The sequence below is a fragment of the Petaurus breviceps genome, unplaced genomic scaffold (genome assembly GCF_028583685.1).
Source record: "Petaurus breviceps papuanus isolate PSGF00001 unplaced genomic scaffold, PetGlider_PUasm1.0 174, whole genome shotgun sequence".
NCBI classification, from domain to species: domain Eukaryota; kingdom Metazoa; phylum Chordata; class Mammalia; order Diprotodontia; family Petauridae; genus Petaurus; species Petaurus breviceps.
The window spans coordinates 40135939-40155738 of NW_027185761.1; the positions used below are offsets into that span (position 1 = coordinate 40135939).

General features: G+C 41.7%; 1 protein-coding gene across 1 annotated transcript in view; it reads right to left on the reverse strand.

The window, feature by feature from the left end:
• Positions 1-11501, reverse strand: part of PPP4R2 (protein phosphatase 4 regulatory subunit 2) — a 57572-nt gene extending 46071 nt beyond the window's left edge. Inside the window, exons 1-2 of the mRNA XM_069084087.1 lie at positions 11359-11501; positions 10671-10752 (exon numbers count right to left, since the gene is read on the reverse strand). Coding sequence (XP_068940188.1) covers positions 10671-10752; positions 11359-11392 — 116 coding nt within the window. The 5' untranslated portion in view covers positions 11393-11501. The remainder of the gene's footprint in view (positions 1-10670; positions 10753-11358) is intronic.
• Between the last annotated feature and the right edge of the window lie 8299 nt (positions 11502-19800).

The window sequence follows — 19800 nt, forward strand, 5'->3', positions numbered from 1 at the left end:
GAACTCAAGCCATCCTGACTCCAGACCTGATACTCTATCCACTGCAGCACAAATATACATATACATATACAAAATTATATGTGTGTGTGTGTGTGTATATGTCAAATTAATGTATCAGACTTATAGGAACAGGGACCAGACCTGGATTTCAGTAGTACAATAAACTCCCAGATGAGGAAACTCACTCCTGCAATGCATATCAGCTTTTCCTGTTAAGTGACTTTCCCCAGACTCACAGAGCCAGGTACATGTCAAAGGTCTTACTGGTTTTAAGGCAATCTCTCTACACTGTAACCTATCTACCTGACTTTACCATGTCTTCTTACAAATTTCCTTCTATTCTGTAATCTTTTTTTGTTTTATTAACATTCTTTTATTTTGAAAGAGCAAATCACTACCCATCCTACACTATCACTTTAATTATAAACTATTTATCTGTTTCAAGATGGCTTTGAGATAGGCAGGAATGAGACCAGATTTGCCTTCAGGCTTACAACTAGACTTCCAGACTTCTTTGACATCAAGCCAGAGAGAGCCTAAGTCATCTGGCCTGCCTAAGACAAAGTTACATTCTGATAAAAATCTGGAGCTAACCCAGAATATACTGACCCATACACAGGATACATAAAATAATTTTTTAAACTTTAAAAAACTTTTTAAAATCACACTAACTTGATGTGTAATAAAGGTCTGATAGGCATATGTACTTTTATATGCATGTGTTTACACATATCTCAAAACACTGCTGAGGAAAAGGTGCCAAACCAACAATCTCACCACACCCTAAACACGTGAGAATCTCCTTTTGCAGAACCTGCTTCCAACTCTGTCGCACACTTTAAATGTTCTTCCCTATCATTCTAAGTAACTATAATCCAAAAACAATTATTTCGTCATTAAAAGCATCAATATCACCTTATTTTGCACTTGTTTTTTTCTACCAATAAAACAGGAAAAAACAAGTAGAGAAACAATTCTGATTAGCCATAATTAAATGAGGCAAAGAATAAAAACAAAAACTAAACTTCATCTCTGCACACAATACAGCTGGATTTATTATACATTTGTGGACTGAAACATAAATTTGTAAAGATCCAAATAGTACACATCAGGCTTTTGCCAAGGGAAAAACATCACTTAAATATTTTAATCACAGTAAAACCAAAAAGGCATGCTATCTTCCTCACTGGAACCATGTGCATAAATTACAATGGCAGCATTACAAGGCGCAATCCATACAAAACCCAAGTACAGCATTTATTAGCTAACTGAAACTCTGAAAAAGAAAAGTGTGTTGTATTCCACATTTTGTGTTGGTCCTTCAGGCCATACCAACCACCCCAACATGGATATTCAGAAAAGATGGGGGTGTTAAGAGGCAGAAGGGGTTCAATCCGGTGGTCCAACGTTACTGGGGTCCTGTATTACTTCTCAGGGTCATTTCAGGTCCATAGGTACAGTAAGGAGATGAAATATGTTTTGGAGTTGATCACTGTCCAGAAGATGAGTCTCCAAAAGTGTGTAAAGTATAAAATCAAGTAAACTATGAAATTCTCCTCATATTGGTTAAAATTATCCTAGTTTTCTTTTTCTTTCTATAGAAAAATCTAATTTCTAGGTTCGCCCTCCTTACAAAATATATGGCTGGCAAAGGGAGAAAGGTAAGACAAAAACAAAAAAAACACACTGGCCTGAAGATGGAGGAAGAGCCACTCATACACTGCTCCAGACTCTACCTTGGGGACCACTTCAAGCAAGTCATCTCTCACCATCCTAACCAGTTTTTTATCTGTAAAACTAGGATGACACAATCTGTGATCTTGATCTCAGAAATGTTCTGAAGACCAAATGAAATAATGCAAAAGCACTTTGCAAACCTTAAAAAACAATGTGTATAAATAGTTGATGGTAAAGAATTAAACAGTAAGTTTTTGCTATTTATGTAGAAATGCAGTACTCAGCTTGGGTGAAAGGTTATGGGGAAAGACTGACTCCTAGCAATTATTCTAAATCTAGCAATGACTGCTTCTTTCATTTCTGAGGGACTATCCATATCTATCTATTATGCCATTACATAAAAGACACCTTTTTCCTAGACAGAAAGCAGAAATAAATCATTTACAAGCTTATACAAATTACTTGCCTCATGACACTTTGCCAGAAAATTTCTTTTTTTCCCTCAAAATGTACTAAGACAAAACACAGTCTAATAGGTCCTATGACATATCCTGGCTAGTATCTACGGTCACTGGTGCCAAAGCAAGAGATGTGAGAGTAACAGATATATATGGGAGTCTAGGGACAGTGAGTGTCATGGAGAAACAGAATTTTCAAGCAAAGCAAGTAATACAGAGTCTCAAGCCTGGTTTCTATGAAAAAAGCATAGCACAATTCCAAATTGAGCTCCAAAATATTTTGAGAGATTTAACAGGAAGTAAACATGAGAACAGAGAAAATAGGAGGAATGAAGACACCTAAGTAGACATGAAGGATTCCAAAATCAGTACTTCCACCTGGAAGTTCCCAGATAATTAAAGAACCAGGTTAACCAATTACAGCCTACAATTTTTAAAGCAATCACTCTAGGCAGGACAGAGGATGGGACTTCTGAGAAAATGCTAAACAATACTTAAAAGAGGCCATAACACTGAAAGGAAACAAGCCTGGAACAATCAAAAAGAATGGGGTAATGGGGGGAAGAGCAGAGACTCAGATATATACACATGTGTATAGGTACATAGTCTTGTATATCAAAAATAAGTTTCCAAATAAGAGGGTCTGACTAGAAAAAAAAACCGCACTATATGAAACATTAGTTCAGCATAGATATGGCAGGACACCTGATAAGATTTGAACAAGTAAGTGGTGACTATATTAGCCTTAATTCTAGAGATTCCAATTCAGAAATTTTAAAGTATTCATATATAGCAAATAAATGTAACAAAAATAAACAGTAAATTTTTCTCTCTACTATGAAGTGTAGTATTTTTTCACTAGTTTTTTTTTAGGCCATATTTGCATTAAAGCTTATATAGGCGTGGCTAGGTGGTGCAGTGAATAAATCACCAGCCCTGAAGTCAGAAGGACCTGAGTTCAAATCTAGCTTCAGACACTTAATACTTACTAGCTGTGTGACCTTGGGCAAGTTGCTTAACCACAACTGCTGGGCTTTCCCCCCTCCAAAAAGCAAAAAACAAAACAAAAACAAACAAAAAAGCTTATAAAGGCATTTAAACACAAGTAATTGAGCTTTACTGCTAATCTGAAAGAAGTAAGGCTTTTTAACCATTTTTGTCACAGATTCCTTTGGCAACCTAATGAAGCTCCTCAACTCCTTTTCTCAAAATGATGCTTTTAAATGCAAAAAAAATACAAAGAATTTCGAAGGAAATTAATTATACTGAAATAGTTGTCAAAACAAGCTTAAGAAACCTTGAGCTAAAGGAATTTTCTAAAGATTCAGAGCTAAAAAGGACCCTGGAAACTATCTGGTCCACCCTCATTTTTCAGATGAGGAAAATTAAGACCTAGAGACATTAAGTGACTTTTCCTAAGGTCACAACAGGTAACAAGCAAACAAAGCTGGGATTTGATTATAATTATAGTTTTATATTCCTGAATCTTTGCTGATATTAAGTGTAATAAAACAAGTGACGCTCTCAAATCTCATGCTGGAAGGGACCTCAGAAACCATCTTGGGCAGCCCCCCTCCTTTTACAGATGATGCAACTAAGACTTAAGTTAGCTGGCTACAGAAACTCAGATAGTACATCAGAGGTTCTTTGAGAGTAGAGGTCCTCACGTTTCTCTACCCTTAGTGTGCTCCATCTGTTTCAGTACTACATATGAATTAATTGAGCAACAAATATTTAAGTGCCTACACTATGCCAGGTTCTCCACTAGGCACCTGGTATACAAAGACAGAAATGAAAGTCTTTCCCTCAATTTTATATTTTAATGAGGAAAACAAAAGCTTACCTACAGCCATACCAAACATATCTAGTGAATTGGATTTAAGTGAAGGAGGACTGTACAAAGTCTCCAGCCTCACATTCTCCTGAGCTATCTTGGGTGCAGTGTCAAGACGTAGATTAGGATGACTAGAGATAACCCTGGAGGCAGTGAGAGACTTCCGTCTTTTAAACTAAGGTCTTTAACAGATCTCAGTTTGACTGAGGGAAGGTCCAATCAGTAATTAAGGCTAGGTAAGAAATGAGCCAGAAAATGGCCTTTTATCTAGTCAAAACAAAACAAACCAGAAACAATTGCTATTTACACTAAGAGCCATCAAAACCCAAACAAAGACCAAAAAAGGTTTTAAGTTGGGACCTATTATTGGCCAAAGGAATTTTCATTGAAAAAACCACCAGGGTTTACAGGGTTAGATTTCTTTCTTAAGGACCAGCCTTAAACCCAAATTTAGTGCTCTCATAGATTACACAACAATAGGTCCTGGAAAAAGACCCACTTGGTCACAGAATGTAAACAGCAATTGTTTCAATTTTGGCCAGAAACCCAGAGGATCTTCCCCTCCCAGATTGACTATGCCATTAAATACTTGTTCAAATGTACAACAAGAAATTAAATTGGAAAGAGTAAGAAACACATCAACAATCCAGTCCAGATACACTTAATAAAAGGGGTACAAAGTAAATAAAATTAAGGCAAAAATTCATGGTGGTGACCATATTGTCCTATTCCTGTCTTTTTCGTAATAAGTTTTCAAAAAATGAAACTTGGACAATGTTTTCCCCCTAAATTCCAATTCAAGATTCTCTCAGGTTAAATTCCTGTGTTAAAATTACACTGCTGTGTTCCTTTTGATTCAATGAATAAGCATATTTAAGACCCTATGAAAATATTACTGGCCCTTGATAGATACAAAATGGGGAAAAAAATCCTGCACTCAAGAATATCTCAATACATTAAGGAGATATATAGCTATGCAGATACATAATTATATGATGACATTTCTAAATGAGTAACAAGAACGTATATATCATCAAACATCACCGGTCAGCATTTAGTCTCATTTTTGGTCTCAATGAACTTTTAAAATGCACTGTTACAATTTAAGACAGTCAATATTTACTGAAGAACTACTATGTTGCTAGTCACTAAACCAATCATTCACAGGAGTCCTCACAATTAATCTCAAAAGAATAAGTAACTTATTCTTGAGAGGAAGTTTTTTTTCCCCATGTGAGTAACCTTTATTGAAATGTATCAGGGTTGGAAAAATCAAAGAACTGTTTACCCTATTCCAGTATACGGAAACACTTATATAGAAAGTTTCTTAAAAACTGACCTAGACCAACTAATATAGTGGTATGTTTCAAAGAAACACAGAATAATTAATGTACCTCTTCTGAAATCACAAGCAAACTATAATATATAGAGGTCTCCTGCCTAGAGACAAACTTGGAAATCATTTTCAATATACCGGAAGAGAATCCTAATATGCTACAACGATAAAGACAGAGAAGCAACCTGACATAGTAGACAAGAAGGTTGGACCTGGGAATCAGAAATACCCCAGGGTTTGAATTCTGCCCCATACAGTTTCACTTTGAACTTGGGCAAGAGTTATCCTCAAGTTAAATCCTGGCCTTCGATGACTCCCATCATCTTTCATCTTTGTTCCTACACACATGCTGCTGAACTAAGGTGGAAAAAAAAAATCACACAATCATTCTGACAAGGTTACACTATAAATTTACATTATACATCATTACATGGGCCCTCACTACTACTAAGCAATTCTTCTATACCTGCCTTAACAACTCACGGGCCCACAGAAGCCCTTCTAAATTTTTTCCTCCTTCCTCAAACCTCCCACGTCTCCACTCCCTCTCCCTGAGAACCCTGCTTCATATTTTATACAGAAAAAAACTGAGGCTACTGGCAGTGAGCTCCCTCTTCCTGATCTCCTATCACTCAGATGCCTTCCTTCTGCTACCATCTCCTCCTTTACCCATATCATATTATAAAAATGGCCTCACTCCTTACCAAGCGTAACCACTCTACTTGTTCAAGCAATATTATTCCATCCCAACTCCTCCAAGAGATTGCCCCCTTCATCCCAACCCATGTAATGATTTATTTTCAAGTTCTCCATACCACCTACTAACACGCTCATGTCTCCATCATCCTCAAAAAACCTCTAATGAACCTACTATATCCCCAACTGTAATTTATATTTCTTCTACCCTTCGTGGCTAACCTCTTTGAAAAGGTTGTCTACTAAATCAAAGTTATGTATAGTCATATGAAAAAATGATTTCAATTACTACTGACTTGAGAAATGCAAATTAAAATGTCTGAGATACCACCTCATACCAACCAGACTGGCTAACATAACAAAAGGAAAATAATGAATGATGGAGAGGATGTGGAAAAAATGGGACATTAATATATTGCTGGTGGAACTGTGAACTGATCCAACCACTCTGGAGAACAATTTGGAACCATGCCCCAAGGATTAAAACTCTGCATACCCTGTGACCCAGGAACAGCACTACTACATCTGTATCCTAAAGAGAGATCAAAGAAAAAGGAAAAGAATTTATACAGACAAAAAAAATAGCAGCACTTTTTGTGGTGGCAAAGAACCTGAAATTGAGGGGATGTTCATCAATTGTGGAAATAGTGAACAGATTGTGGCAGAATACTACTGTGCTTTAAGAAATGACAAGTGGGTGGTTTCAGAAAAGAGGGTGAAGACTAATATAAACTGAGGGCAAAGAGAAGTGAGCAGAACCAGGAGATAGATGCACACAGTAACAGCTATTATTGTATGATGATCAACAACTAGCTTTTCTGATCAATAATGATCCATGACAGTTCTAAAGGACTAATTCTGAAAAATGCTATCTACCTCCAAAGAGTCTGAGGGCAGACTGATCTGTATAATTTTCTCACTTTTTCTTTTTTTCTGAAACATGGCTAATAGGGAAATGTTTTGCATGATTTCACATGTATAACTGATATCACATTTCTTGCCTTCTCAATGGGTGGAGGAGGGGCAGAAGGTAGAGTTTGGAACTTAATATTGGAATTTTTTCAAATGCTAAAAATAAATAATGGGGGGGGGTGTAAAAAAAAAGGGCTGCCTAATCTACAATAGCTGGTTCCACTTTCTCTCCTTTTACTCTCTCCTTAACCGTTTACAATCCAGCTTCTAACTTCATTATTCCAACAAAATGCTCTCTCCAAAGTTACCAAGGATCTCTTAATTTACAAATCCAATGACATCTTCTCTATTCTAATTCTCAACCTCTCTTCAGCCTTTGACACTGCTGATCATTCTCTCTTCCTTGACACTCTTTTCTCTCTAGGTTTTTGGGACAACAGCTTCCCCTGATTCTCCTACCTATCTGACCCCTCCTTCTTAAGTCTCTTTTGCTGGATCCTCATCCAGGTGGACCTTGCCCTGTAACAGTAATTGTCCCACAGGGTCCTGCTCTAAGCCATCTTCTCTTCTCCCTTTATTCTGTATACCAGTGGTGGCAAACCTGTGGCCTTCTGATTGAGTCCATGTTTTACAGAACAAATACTTTTATTAAGGGGATTTGTTTTGTGAACTTCTCTACTCTGACACTGACACCATCCTGGCATAGGCCTTCATCACTCACACCTAGACTACTTCAATGGGGGGGGGGGGAGAGAAAGAGGGGCGAGTCTGCCTGCCTCAAGTCTCTCCCCACTCCAATCCATCCTCCATTCATTCAGCCACCAAACTGATTTTTCTAAAGTGTAGGTCCAACCATGTCATGTCCCTAACTCAATAAACTCCAGTGGCTCCCTACGGCCTCCAGAACCAAATATAAAAGACTATGTTTGGCCTTCAAAGTCCTTCATAACCTAGTCCCCTCCTGCCTTTTCAGTCTTCTCACACCTTACTCCCTGACACAGATTCTTTGAGTAACACTGGTTTCCTGGCTTTATCATAAAAAAGATCCACCATCTTCTCTGGCTGTCCCCCATGTCGGAAATGCTCCTCATTTTATACTTGATTCCCCAGCTTCCCTCAAGTCCCAATTAAAATCCCATCTTCCATAGGAAGCCTTTCTAAACTTCTATTGAAGTAATCTTCCCTCTTTTAATTATCTATTTATCTTGTATACAAGTTATTTGAACATATTTTGCTTGCTTGTCGTCTCCCACATTTGTGAGTCCTAGAGTGAAGGGACTGTCTTTTGCCCTTTATGTATCCCCAGTACTTAACATAGGGCCTGGCACATAGCAGGCACTTAACTTCCAAGACTTTGATGATTTGTAAAATGGGAAAATTCACAGGATTATTTTGAGGATCAAGTAAGACAATATAGGTAAAGCAAACTGCAAAATACTAAAGCACAACAAAAATGTCAATTACAATAAAAAGTGACCTTTAAAAGTTATGGGTAAGTTAATCATTTCCAAATTTCATTCATAAGCTTTTTTACTAATGTCTTATTTTTATTTCATCCTGCATCTTCTTTCTTATTATATCTTAGAGAAAATACCAATGATCAAAAGTTTGACATTTTCACAAACTACATTCAAAAACTGAATTGCTATTCGTCCATTTTTCTTTCCCCAGCTGCAGAACCAAAAACCTGACAAAACTGAACAATCACAGGTGTACAAATATTTTAGTTTCTCTTTCACTATCAAAAGTTAATCCATACCCACTCTGGGAAAAAAATTAATACTAAGCGAAAAGCATAAAGATGTCTTGGTTGTGTGGCAAGATGACAAAATGTGTTCCAAAATCTCGGAATGAATAATTTTTAAATACTGATCATTTTAACTCCAGATGTTAATATTTCACAAATATTTATTGCAATAAATAAATTCATTTAAATTCCCCAATAGGGATAAGAAATAACTTCCAAGTAGCTAGGCATATTCAACTGGTGAGTCAATAAAGTAATTTTCAAAGAACTGCCTACTGGCCTCTTTACCATATTTAAAAATTCAAAAATTAGGTATAACACCATCTATCATTTGGATTAAGTTTATTGGTCTCTCTATATATTTACTCACAGATGAAATTAGTAGTAATTATCTATTGGAAATTTTCAGAAGTTTTGGGACCATGGACCATTCCACTGCTTTTCTTTGAATGTTCTGCTAAGATAAAGAGGTTTGGCTTAAGTGGTCAGTCAATTATGAGGATTAAAAATGTGAGCCTGTATAGTGATATTTTAGAAACCAATGTACTTAAGCAAACAAAACTTTACTAAGTTTTAGGCTTGTCTGCAACTAAAAGAGCAAAAATGATCCAGTTACTGTATATTTACTTTTCATTTTTTCTCAAAATTACAGTGCACACAGAGGCCAACATTAGCATTTAAGGCAAATATTTTTCTCAAGGTACATTATTTAAAAATGGAAAATGACAGTCACCTTTCAGCTCATTGGTACATTTTCAGCAGAATACTAGAAAGGTTAACCTTTTAAAACATATCCATTAATTTAAGCGTTAGGGTTTGTTTGTTTGCTTTCTCTTTGAGACCAAACTTGTTAACAATACAGCATACAAGTACAAACAAATCCTTTATGAAATCAGAATTTGATAAAAGTAAGAACCCATCACTTGCTGAAGCTTATAATCTTGTACTAAGCCTCAAATCAAGAGTTGAGGAAGGAGCCAGAAAGAGAGCTTATTCCCTAGCATAGCACCCAAAGAAATCTTTCCCCTTCCTGCCAAAAAGTGAGGCAACAAGGAAGTCATTAATGTAGCTCAGCTTTCCAGAGATTAACCCTAGGTAGGGCACAAAAACAAGTCTTTGTGTCACACACCAACACTTACACATGGTACTGATAAAAACATCCTCCAACTTAAGATGAAGGTGACTTTCAGGCCAAGTGTCCAATAAAATGCTAAGTATAAAAACTCAATTATCCTAAAAAGTTTCTAGGGCACATGAAAGAGGAGCAAATGGCACTAATAAGATACTTGTCTCTTCCCCCAACCCAACAAAAAAAAAATAAACAGAAATGGGGCTTCACCCATCTACAAAATCACACTAGGCTGGACACTACTTTGAAGAAAATGGTATCCTCGAAAGACAGAATCAGAACCACAAAATTAGAAGAAATGTGGCCAAATGAATTTCGGTGCATTTTTTTCTTTTCACTGATGCAGATTTAACAGGATTTTTGTTTCAGGACTTCTGATTTAACCATCAGTTGTGGGAAACTCCTAAAGCAGAAACTCTTCCCCTATTCTGGAAAGGAAGCCCCAGCAAGGCGCAACTGACAATCCAAAGGAAGCTGCCTGGGGCACGGACACCTTCAGTTTCAGGCTCAGGACCTCACAACCCAGAGGTACCAAAAGTAGTCATATTTACACCAAGTTTTTCCTTGACTCCCAGGCAAGTCCTTGGGCCCACCAGGCCAAGACGTTCTATCAGTCTAACCCAAAATAAATGGGACATGATATAGGGAACCATCGGCTCCTAGAATTAAGAATTAGAAACATTGCAAAAGACACCTAAAACCAATTATGAAACTCAGATAAGCTTCCCGGGTAAACAACCCTTTCAAAAGCTGGAATAAAGTAAGTGAATATAAGTGTTTAACTTCCTGAATGCTTGGTTTTTAATCCTCTAACCCTAACTCAAGAATCATGTTCGACCTCTATTCCTTTTTATCCATTAAAATAAAATGCTTGAACTCACATCGTCTCCCCCGTTTTGGCTACGTGGGAAAGAAACTGATCCAGCACTGGGCAGACTTCCTTTTTCCCCCTCTTCTCAAAATCTGGGCCGGGGATTGAAAGAGAAAAAGAAAAGTTAAGATCGCGCCGTGTTTTTGTCCCTCTGCCCCCCCCATCACGAGGGACGATGCCGGGCTCCCCCTCCCCACCCCCCTCCCCCTTCTAATCACAAACTTTTCCCCAAGTTCCTCCCACTGTCATTCAAAAGAAGCGACAAGTCCCGGGGCCACCCCACCTGGGGGCTTCTCTCCGGCCCGGCCGGCCCGGAGCGGGGGCCCTCCCCCTCTCCCTAGCAACCCGAATTTACAGGCTGCGGCTTGGAACGCGAGCAGCCCAGGATCCTGTGACACCGCCCGGGCCGGACCGAGCAGGGGAGAACTCTCCAGGTGCAGAGCCGTCCCAAAAGTTCACAGCCGCCCGTCTACACCGAGGTCAACAAGTGGAGGGCGGGGGGCGGCTCCGCTGCCCCTTTTTTCCTGTCTTCCTCCTCCCCCCATCCCGGGCTTCGGGGGGAGGGGAGGGACAGGTCCAGCCTCCCCTGCCCCCCAGCCCCTACGGCTCCCGACACAAAGCCCCGGGCGGGCGGGGCTGCCCCCGGGGCCCGGGGAGGGGAGGGGTCGGCGCCGAGAGCCCCCTCCCCCGGCCCCCACCTTTGAGCGCCTCCTGCAGCCTCTCCATGTCCATGGTGGCCCGCGTCCCTCGCCGCCGCCCCCGCCGCCGCCGCCGCCTCCCTCCGCGGTGTCCCGAGTCCCCGGGCCCGGAACGCCGCCGCCCCCCCGCCGCCTTCACACGCGCGCCCCCACGCAGGCCGCACACACGCAGGCACACGCGCGCACACTCGCGCCGTCCCGGCCCCCTCTCTCTCACGCACACACACACGCGCGCACACTCGGCCGCACACTCGCGCCCTCAGACACCCACACCCACACACCCACGCACACACCCACCCGCACACACGCGCGCACACACACACACACACGGAGGCGACGGTGGCACTGGCGGCGAGAGGGGCGAGAGAGCGACGGAGCACCTCCCGAGCGCCCACAATCAGCTCCCCAACATGGCGCCCGGCACGTCACCGCGCGCACGCTCCCCGGGTCGCCGTCCTCGTTCCCGCCGCCGCCCGGCGCGGCCCCGCGCCCCGGCGCGCCCCCACAGGCTCTGGGCGGGGCCAGGGCCCCGGGGCGGCCGGAAGCGCACCTGGGAGGCGGGGCGGGGGCGGGGCCTCCGCGACAACGCCCCGCCCCCCGGCCGGCAGCGAGGCTGAGAGTGCAGGCTGCTGCTGGCCTGGAATCTCAGGGTCGCTCCAGCCTGCGCTCTGTTTGGACACTTGTGGAAACTGAGGCCCTGGAGGGGAATCGCGGGATGAGGAGTACTGGGTCTGGGGGCAGAAATCCTGGGTTCAAATCCCTCCTCTGATCCATTCGACTGTGAGCCCCTGGAGGGCAAGCGCTGTCTTTTGAGTGTAGTACAGTGCCTGGCACCCAGTAGGAACTTAATAAATGCTGACTGGTCGATCATGTCATGGTCGATGCTTAACCTCCTTGCGAGACTGCACCAACCAGGTCACCTTTCTCGACACAGTTTGTCCATCCATCCAAAGAGGGAATTTTGGACCAGCTCCATCACTCACTCATGCATTCATTCATTCAGTAAGCACTTATTAAGTGCCTGTTGTGTGCTCTCATAGACTCCAGGCCTCTCAGATGAGCCAACCGCCTTTAGGAAGGGCACGCATGCTCAAATCTCACCTCCCACACTTGACCCCCGGGTGACCCCGGGCTGGTCACTCCCCCATGCTAAACCTCGGTTTCCTAGTCTGCGCGATTCTGGCCCGAGCTGTCCGCAGTTCTGGGAGCTGGATCTGGGAGCGCGGCCGGAGGCGATCTGGGCCGGCTCCTCACCGGACCCCTGAGAGGCACCCCGGGTGGAAACCGCGTGCGTGGAGCGGTCCCACGGGGAGCCAGAGAGAACCACGATAACCCACTGAAGGTCTGCAGAGCACTTAGCTCAGCCCGTCTTCCTGGGTCCACTCTCCCAGCAGGGGAGTAAACGCCGCGATTATTCCCATTGGACTTAGAAAGAAGAAACTAGCCCCCCCTCCTCCACCTTCTCCCCCCCCCTCCAACTTCTTCCCTCCCCTCCCCCCTCCCCACCTCTTCCCCTCCCCCCCCCCCCAGGCTCAGTTTCCTCCACTGTAAAACACGGATGGTAAAAGCACTCCTCCTGGGGTCATTGAGAAGGTCAAATAAGATAACATTGATTTAAAAAACCGTTCAGCACAGTACCTGTCACTTAGTAAATGCTACAAAAGGGTTAACCACAGCTCCTGCCCTCAGCAGGCTCACATTTCAAAACTGGGAGATAAAACACATTAAAAGAGATACTTCCTCCGCTGGCGGCTTATCATCCGATCCTGGGCTCCCCTTCCATTTACTGAACTCTTCCTGCAAGCCCTGACGGAGACAAGGAAACAAATGATAACTAGAGAGAGGGAAAGTAAAAACCAAAGCGGGGCTAATAGCCAATGACCTTCCCGAGCTGAACCTTGAAGAAGTCAAAGAATTCTAAAATAAGAAGAAATAGTGTGTTCCAGGCACCCAAATGCAGTCTGTGTTAATGCACGGAGGTGGTAGACGGATTGCAGATCAGTTTGGCTCGATCCTCCCAGCGATATCAATAGATATTTTAACACTTGGTGACTCCAGTGGGAACAAGTAAGGCAATCTGACTGGAACATGGCATGTGTGAAGGACCATACTGGGGAAAGAGACATGGGCAGGAGCCTGGTTTTAAACTCACTTATTCAACCAACATTTGTTGAGTGCCTACTCATTGCCCAGTGCCTATGCTATTTCCCGAACCCCAATCTTCAGGACTCATGATGACAAAGGATAGATACCCTTTTGCTGTTGTTGTTTGTCCTTTGTTCTTCGAGAGGATTAATGATATCAGGGGGCAGATCTTGACTTGTGAGGGAATTGTATTTGAGTGAGTTAAAAAAAAGTTAAAAAGTATGTTTTCTTCAAATCAGACCACCTCAGAAATTCTGGGGAATATTGTTCCAAACCGCTGGGCTGGGTACTCAGGGGAATAATAAAGGTGACCAAGACAGAGCTCTTGCACGCAAGGACTTTTTTGATGGTTTAATAAGATTGATAAAATTATGTAACAGAATAATACAGTAATAGCTAACATTTATATAGCCCTGGCTATGTGCCAGGTACACTTTTTACAAATATCTCACTTAATCCTCACAACAACCCTAAGAGGTGGGTGCTGTTATCCCCATTTTACAGATGAAGAAACTCAGGCAGACAGAGGTTAAGTGACTTGCCTAAGGCCACTCTCCTAGTGTGTATCTCAGGATAATTTTGAATTCAGGATCAAAGAGATCTCCCTCCACTGAAGTTTTCTTCCAAAGATTCATCTGGTGTGGGTCCAGACTCATAACCTCATCAACATGGCTGCTGGGAGAAGGCTTCTTGTCCATTCCCTTGTGCTGATACATCTCAACATGGCAGAGGCCAAGAATACACATCTGCCCTCCACCTCTGATCACAGCCAATACAACTTGTCCTTTCCTGAAGGAAATGTTCGATTTTCTAGGGCCACAGACTTCCTTCTCACATAGTTAAAAATCAGAGATGTTCAGTTGGTCTCCCATGTCTGTACTACTAATATTCCTTAAAAAGGTAAAGCTTCATCTAAAACCCCACTCAGTCCAATAGGCATATAGAACACACAAACCACTCCAGAGAAGATCCATCAATCATTTTACAAGTACTTTTTGAGCTCCTACTGTGTGCCAGGGACTGAACTAAGTACTAGGAATATAAAGACAAAAACGAAAGGATCCCTGCCCACAAGTTGCTTACATTCTTTCTGGGAAAACAATACTATAAATAAAACATAAGCAAAATAAATGCAAGATAATTTGGGGAAGGAAGTGGCGAGGAATGGGGGGGAGAGAAATACAGGACAATTGAGAAGTCCTGACCCAATGCCTACACTGTAATTTTTGCCCAAAATGATAAGTCTAAATTTGATTTTTCATTAACCTTCTGCAAAGTATTTCTCACTATCAATGACTACCTTGAATATTTCTCAGACTAACTTGCAAATACTCTATATGTGAGTAATGTCTTGTAGAAATAGGGGAACAATTTCCACTATACCCCCCACCCAACCAGGGAGCATTTGAAAATAGGGAAAGTTGTTAGATAATAGGGTTTAGAACTGGAAAAACACCCTGAGATAATCTAGTCCATAGTCTCCCCTACCACCCCCTTTTTTTTGCAGAAGAAGAAACTGCTTCTCAGAGAGGTGAAGTAATTTGCCCAGTCACATAAAGAGTACACAGCAGGGTCAGAATTTGAACCTACATCCTCTGACTCCAAATCTCTTTCTTTTTCTGCTACACCAGTGACCATGTTTCACAATCCTCTAGTAACCAGTGGACCTCCTGAAAATTGGCAAAGAGGGTAATATGGTAACAATAGGCAATTAGGTGGTGCAGTGGATAGAATGCCAGGCCTGGAGTCAGGAAGACTCATCTTCCTGAGTTCAAATCTGTCCTTGGACACTTACTAGTTGTATGAATCTAAGCAAGTCACTTAACCCTGTTTGCCTCATTTTCCTAAACTGTAAAATAAGCCAGAAAAGAAAATGGCAAAACACTTAAGTATCTTTGCCAAGAAAATCCCAAATGGGGTCACTAAGAGTTGGACACAACTGAAAAACTGACTGAACAAAATGGGAACAATACTGGCATTCAAGAATTAGTGTTAAAGACATAATAAATTACAGGAAATGTAATAGTACTAGTAGGCCAACTATGTCAAATGATGTTTAACAGATGTTGCTGATGGTATCCCCAAAATATCCAAATGCCCAGAAGAAAATCTCCAGCGCATTGAGTAGGTACTACATGGATTCAGATATTAAAAGGTTCATGGATGAGATCCTGAATTTAGTGAATCATTGAAGCATAACTTATTTTGGCTCCCATTTCCACTTCTGATACTTTCTTAGCTCCTTTTCAGCTCCATGATGGAGTAGTCTGTTTGGATAGCTGTCCAAGGACCAGTCAAGGATGACCGATAAGCAATGGAATTGTTGGTCATAGAGTGGAGGAGACATACATGGACTCTTCATTCCTTCTAGTTCTTGAAGCTGAGAGAACTTCTTCACTCATTAGAGGTAATTTCCTAAACTGTCTATTTTAAAAGGTCCTTTATGGCCCCATCACATGATGGCATCTGTGATAGTGTACATGAATGGGAGTGAAGAAGCCCCAGTCTGGGAGCTTTAAAAACAGCGTCACTGGAGTCTTGTGATGGAGTCTGGTGCCAGCTCCCAAGATGCAGTCAGGAAAGATGGCATCTAGGGGACAGAAGTGGGCATAAAGTAGACTGAGGTTGGGGATCTCATGATCCGACTGATCATGGCTGTGAGAACAGTCAACACTCGCTAGACTTTTGCATTGAGATGGGATGGGAGCCAGTTAAGCAGGGTAGACTGCAATTCCTCTTCAACACCAGTGCCATGAATGATTTGTGTCCTCTAGCTTTGTTTGGGAGACCAGGGAATTAATGAGGGATGATTGGTGCTGGAGACATTTCGACAACCTGATTCTATTCTTGCTGTTTACTTTGGTAAGCTGATTCATTGAATGTCTTTTACTCTGCATTTGATTGTGACATGATCCACCACAGATATACAGTAGTGGGGTCTTGGAGCGCTGGATTTGAATAGGTAACGGCCCAAATATTACCGTAAACTCTGTGAGGCATTTAAAGGAATGGGATACTAAAACAGCAGGTCCAAAAAGCATCAGTTAAGGGGTTATGACATGCACGGATCAAGGAGTGACCATGAGGAAATAATTTGTCTTTTGATATACTGAAGAGGGACTACCTGAGCAACTGAAACATGAGCCAGTCAGCTCCTCCATGAAGCCCTTGCTGATTCCCAGGCCTAGGAGCTACAATCTTTTCCCACATCTGAACTTCCTTAATGTTTTATTTGCACTTCTCTCAGAACACCCAATTCTGCCCTGCATTATAGTTATTTGGGCATATATCACTTTTCTCCTAAAAACAATCATAAACTCCTTGAAAAGGATGGAAAAAATTATCTCGAAGTTCCCTGCTGACTCTTCAGTTTTATGACTTTGAGTTGGGGAAAGTTTGAAAGGGCTTTGTTTTCAAACACATAGCCCAGCATCTTGGCACATAAAAGGCATTCTATCACCATATGTTATTGAATCTTCATTTTATCAAGGTACAGCTGAAGTTTTCCCTGCCTTGTAGTGCCTTCCTCACCCTCTCTTGGAAATTCCTATTACACTTATAATTTACACCACACCATTTGGCCCTTTTTTAATTTATTATAGTTGGAAGATCAACAAGGTTTCTTGCTGGCTAGCATAAAAGGCTCTGAAGACAGAGCAAACCTATGATCATTCTTTTTTTAATTTGTTCTTGAAATGCCTGGCCCACTCAGAACTTATTGTTTTCTTAGACATGGGTTCTGCATCTTGGGCTTTTACTACTAAGAAATATTCAGAATAAAGACCAGAATATGAACCAAGTTTGATGAGTGATAATGACCTTGACTCCTTCATCTAGTTTTTATTGGGGTCAAGAGGACTCTGGGAGCAAGATAAATTTCTGTACCCCACCTTTCACATAGTTCCTTTTTCAAGGTTCCAAAGGTTTCAGGAATACAGGATCACAAACAGGTAATTAACAGGAGTTTAAAAAGAATTTTCTAACCCAATCAGATAGATGTCCAGAGGCAAGGACCGTGAGTCTGCACCTGAGAAAAGCTGTCCAAAAATAGACAAGCTTAGCCTGTGGGATTCTGATAGCTTTTGCTGGCTGTCTGGATCATACACTCAGCTAAGTACTAAAGGAACATTACTGCAGCTTCTAGGCACTCCACCTCAGTAGTGAATGGTAGCAAATGACCCAGTAACACCCAACAGATGGTAGCAAAGACCAGCTTGGCAAATATAATCAATCATTCAATCAACTATTTTTATTTATATGTACTTTGTGCTATGCTTAAGACCAGCAGGGGCAATATAAGGGAGAGGAGATAAGACCCCAGGCAGAAATGAGGCAATGGCCAGTAGAAAGTTGGGGGAGGGTGTGTGTGTGTGACATTTCAATGACATTACCAGAGGATATTGATGCAGTTTGGGGTTACTGGGAACCCCAAAATGTAAGGGTACAAGAAGCATCTGCCTGGAAGGAATTCAAGCACACAAGTCTTCTTTCAGTCAGAGTAGCAAGGTTTATTGTAACTCCAATAGGAGCCAGAAAGATTTCTAGTGAATATGGGCCTTGATGGGGGTGAGATTGATACTTATATACAAAAAAAATACGGTAAGAAGATTTGGATGGGATTAAGGAGGGGTAAATCTGGGGTGAGTCAGGTGCAACAGTGTAAGGACTATCAAGTAGTCTAATTAGTCGATCTAAATGGGATTAAGGAGTGGTAGGTGTATGGCAGTAGTCTGGGGTGGGCCAAGGGCACAGTGAGAGGAATGTCAAATAAATTAAGTGATCTAGGTGGGTTGGGTTGAGCCAGATACCTTGGGCCAGACTCCAGTGATCAAGGCTACTGAAATATATGGGAAAATTCAGGGACTGGGTTGCTCAAAGACATGTTCTTTTCCTTTTATGGGTCTGGGTCCCATCACCCTAGTCACCTTGACTTGGTCACAAGCTTTCCCAGTGTTCCTCTGGCCACATGACTACCCAACACAGGTACTTTCCATATGTATGCCTGGCCACTATATTTCCTCCATGTTACCACTGGTCACATATCTTCTCTCTATGTATACCCTCCTCCATGATGACATGGTTACCTGTGGAAAAATGGACACCTTGGGATGTCTAGGTGGCAAAGTGAATAGAGCACCAGCCCTAGAATCAGGAGGACCTGAGTTCAAATCTGGCCTCAGACACTTAACACAAAAACTAATTGTGTGATCTTGGGCAAGTCACTTAACTCCAAATGCCCTCCAAAAAGCAAAAAAAAGAAAAAAATGAGCCCAAGAATGGACACCTTGTGTATGTACATGGTGGGAGATAGAGCAGGCAGGAATTTTTTTTTTTAATTACATTGTTTTTAATTAATTTACCAATCCCAGTCTAGCTCTAAGGTTAAACTGCTTAGTAGATACTTGACTGCTTGATTCAAACACTGAAGATAACAGAAATCCTCAAGACATACTTCACAAGGAGGTGAAGAGCCAGTCCTTGTTCAACAGCAATTAGAAGAAATTAGCCAGGAGGACAAAAGAGGGCTGGGTTTCTGGCCAGGAAATTGCCTTCAATCAAAAATCAATTTCCCCCAAATCTCCTCCTTCTAGATCTCTTCCTAAACTCAAGGTACTTCCATACTGTTGAATTCTCCAAGCCTTCCCTATTGTTGGACTTAAGTGTTTCAGGATGATCCCATGTCATTTGCCCATCAGTTACATCCCTAGAGTAAGTGATTTTTAAAGAGGAATGGGCAAATATAACTAAAATGGGGTATAAAAGTGGGGGAAGTTGAATAAAAATAAAGTGAAACTACATTGGTATTCACAGTTTTTTTTTTAGGTAAAGGTTATAGAATGTATCATCATTACTTATTATGAGCAAAATACTGAATTAGATGGCATTTTGATTACAGACCCTTTTAGACAGGAACTGTGGCTTTTATTTTATTTCCTTTGTACCTCCCCCACAGCGTGCTGCAGACAGGATAAATGTTGCTTACCTTGTGGGGGCAAAATGACAAAGATGTAAGAGGCAATTCCTGACTTCCAAAAGCTTATGGTCTTAAAGACTCAGCTGCTGTAGTTAGTTCATATAGGTAGCATTTAGCAAACACAATATCTGGAACAAAATAGGTGCTTAATATTGTTGTTAATTGTTGACTTTGATGAAGTGCAGGCTCTGGGAACCCCCTTGAACTCTGATTAAATCTTCCCATTTGATGAGGCATTTGCATGAGGCCATAAGCCTTACACTGTGGCTGGTTCCAGACCTCTGTTACTAGCCTAGCCCTCCATTGTCCCTCTACTCCCCACC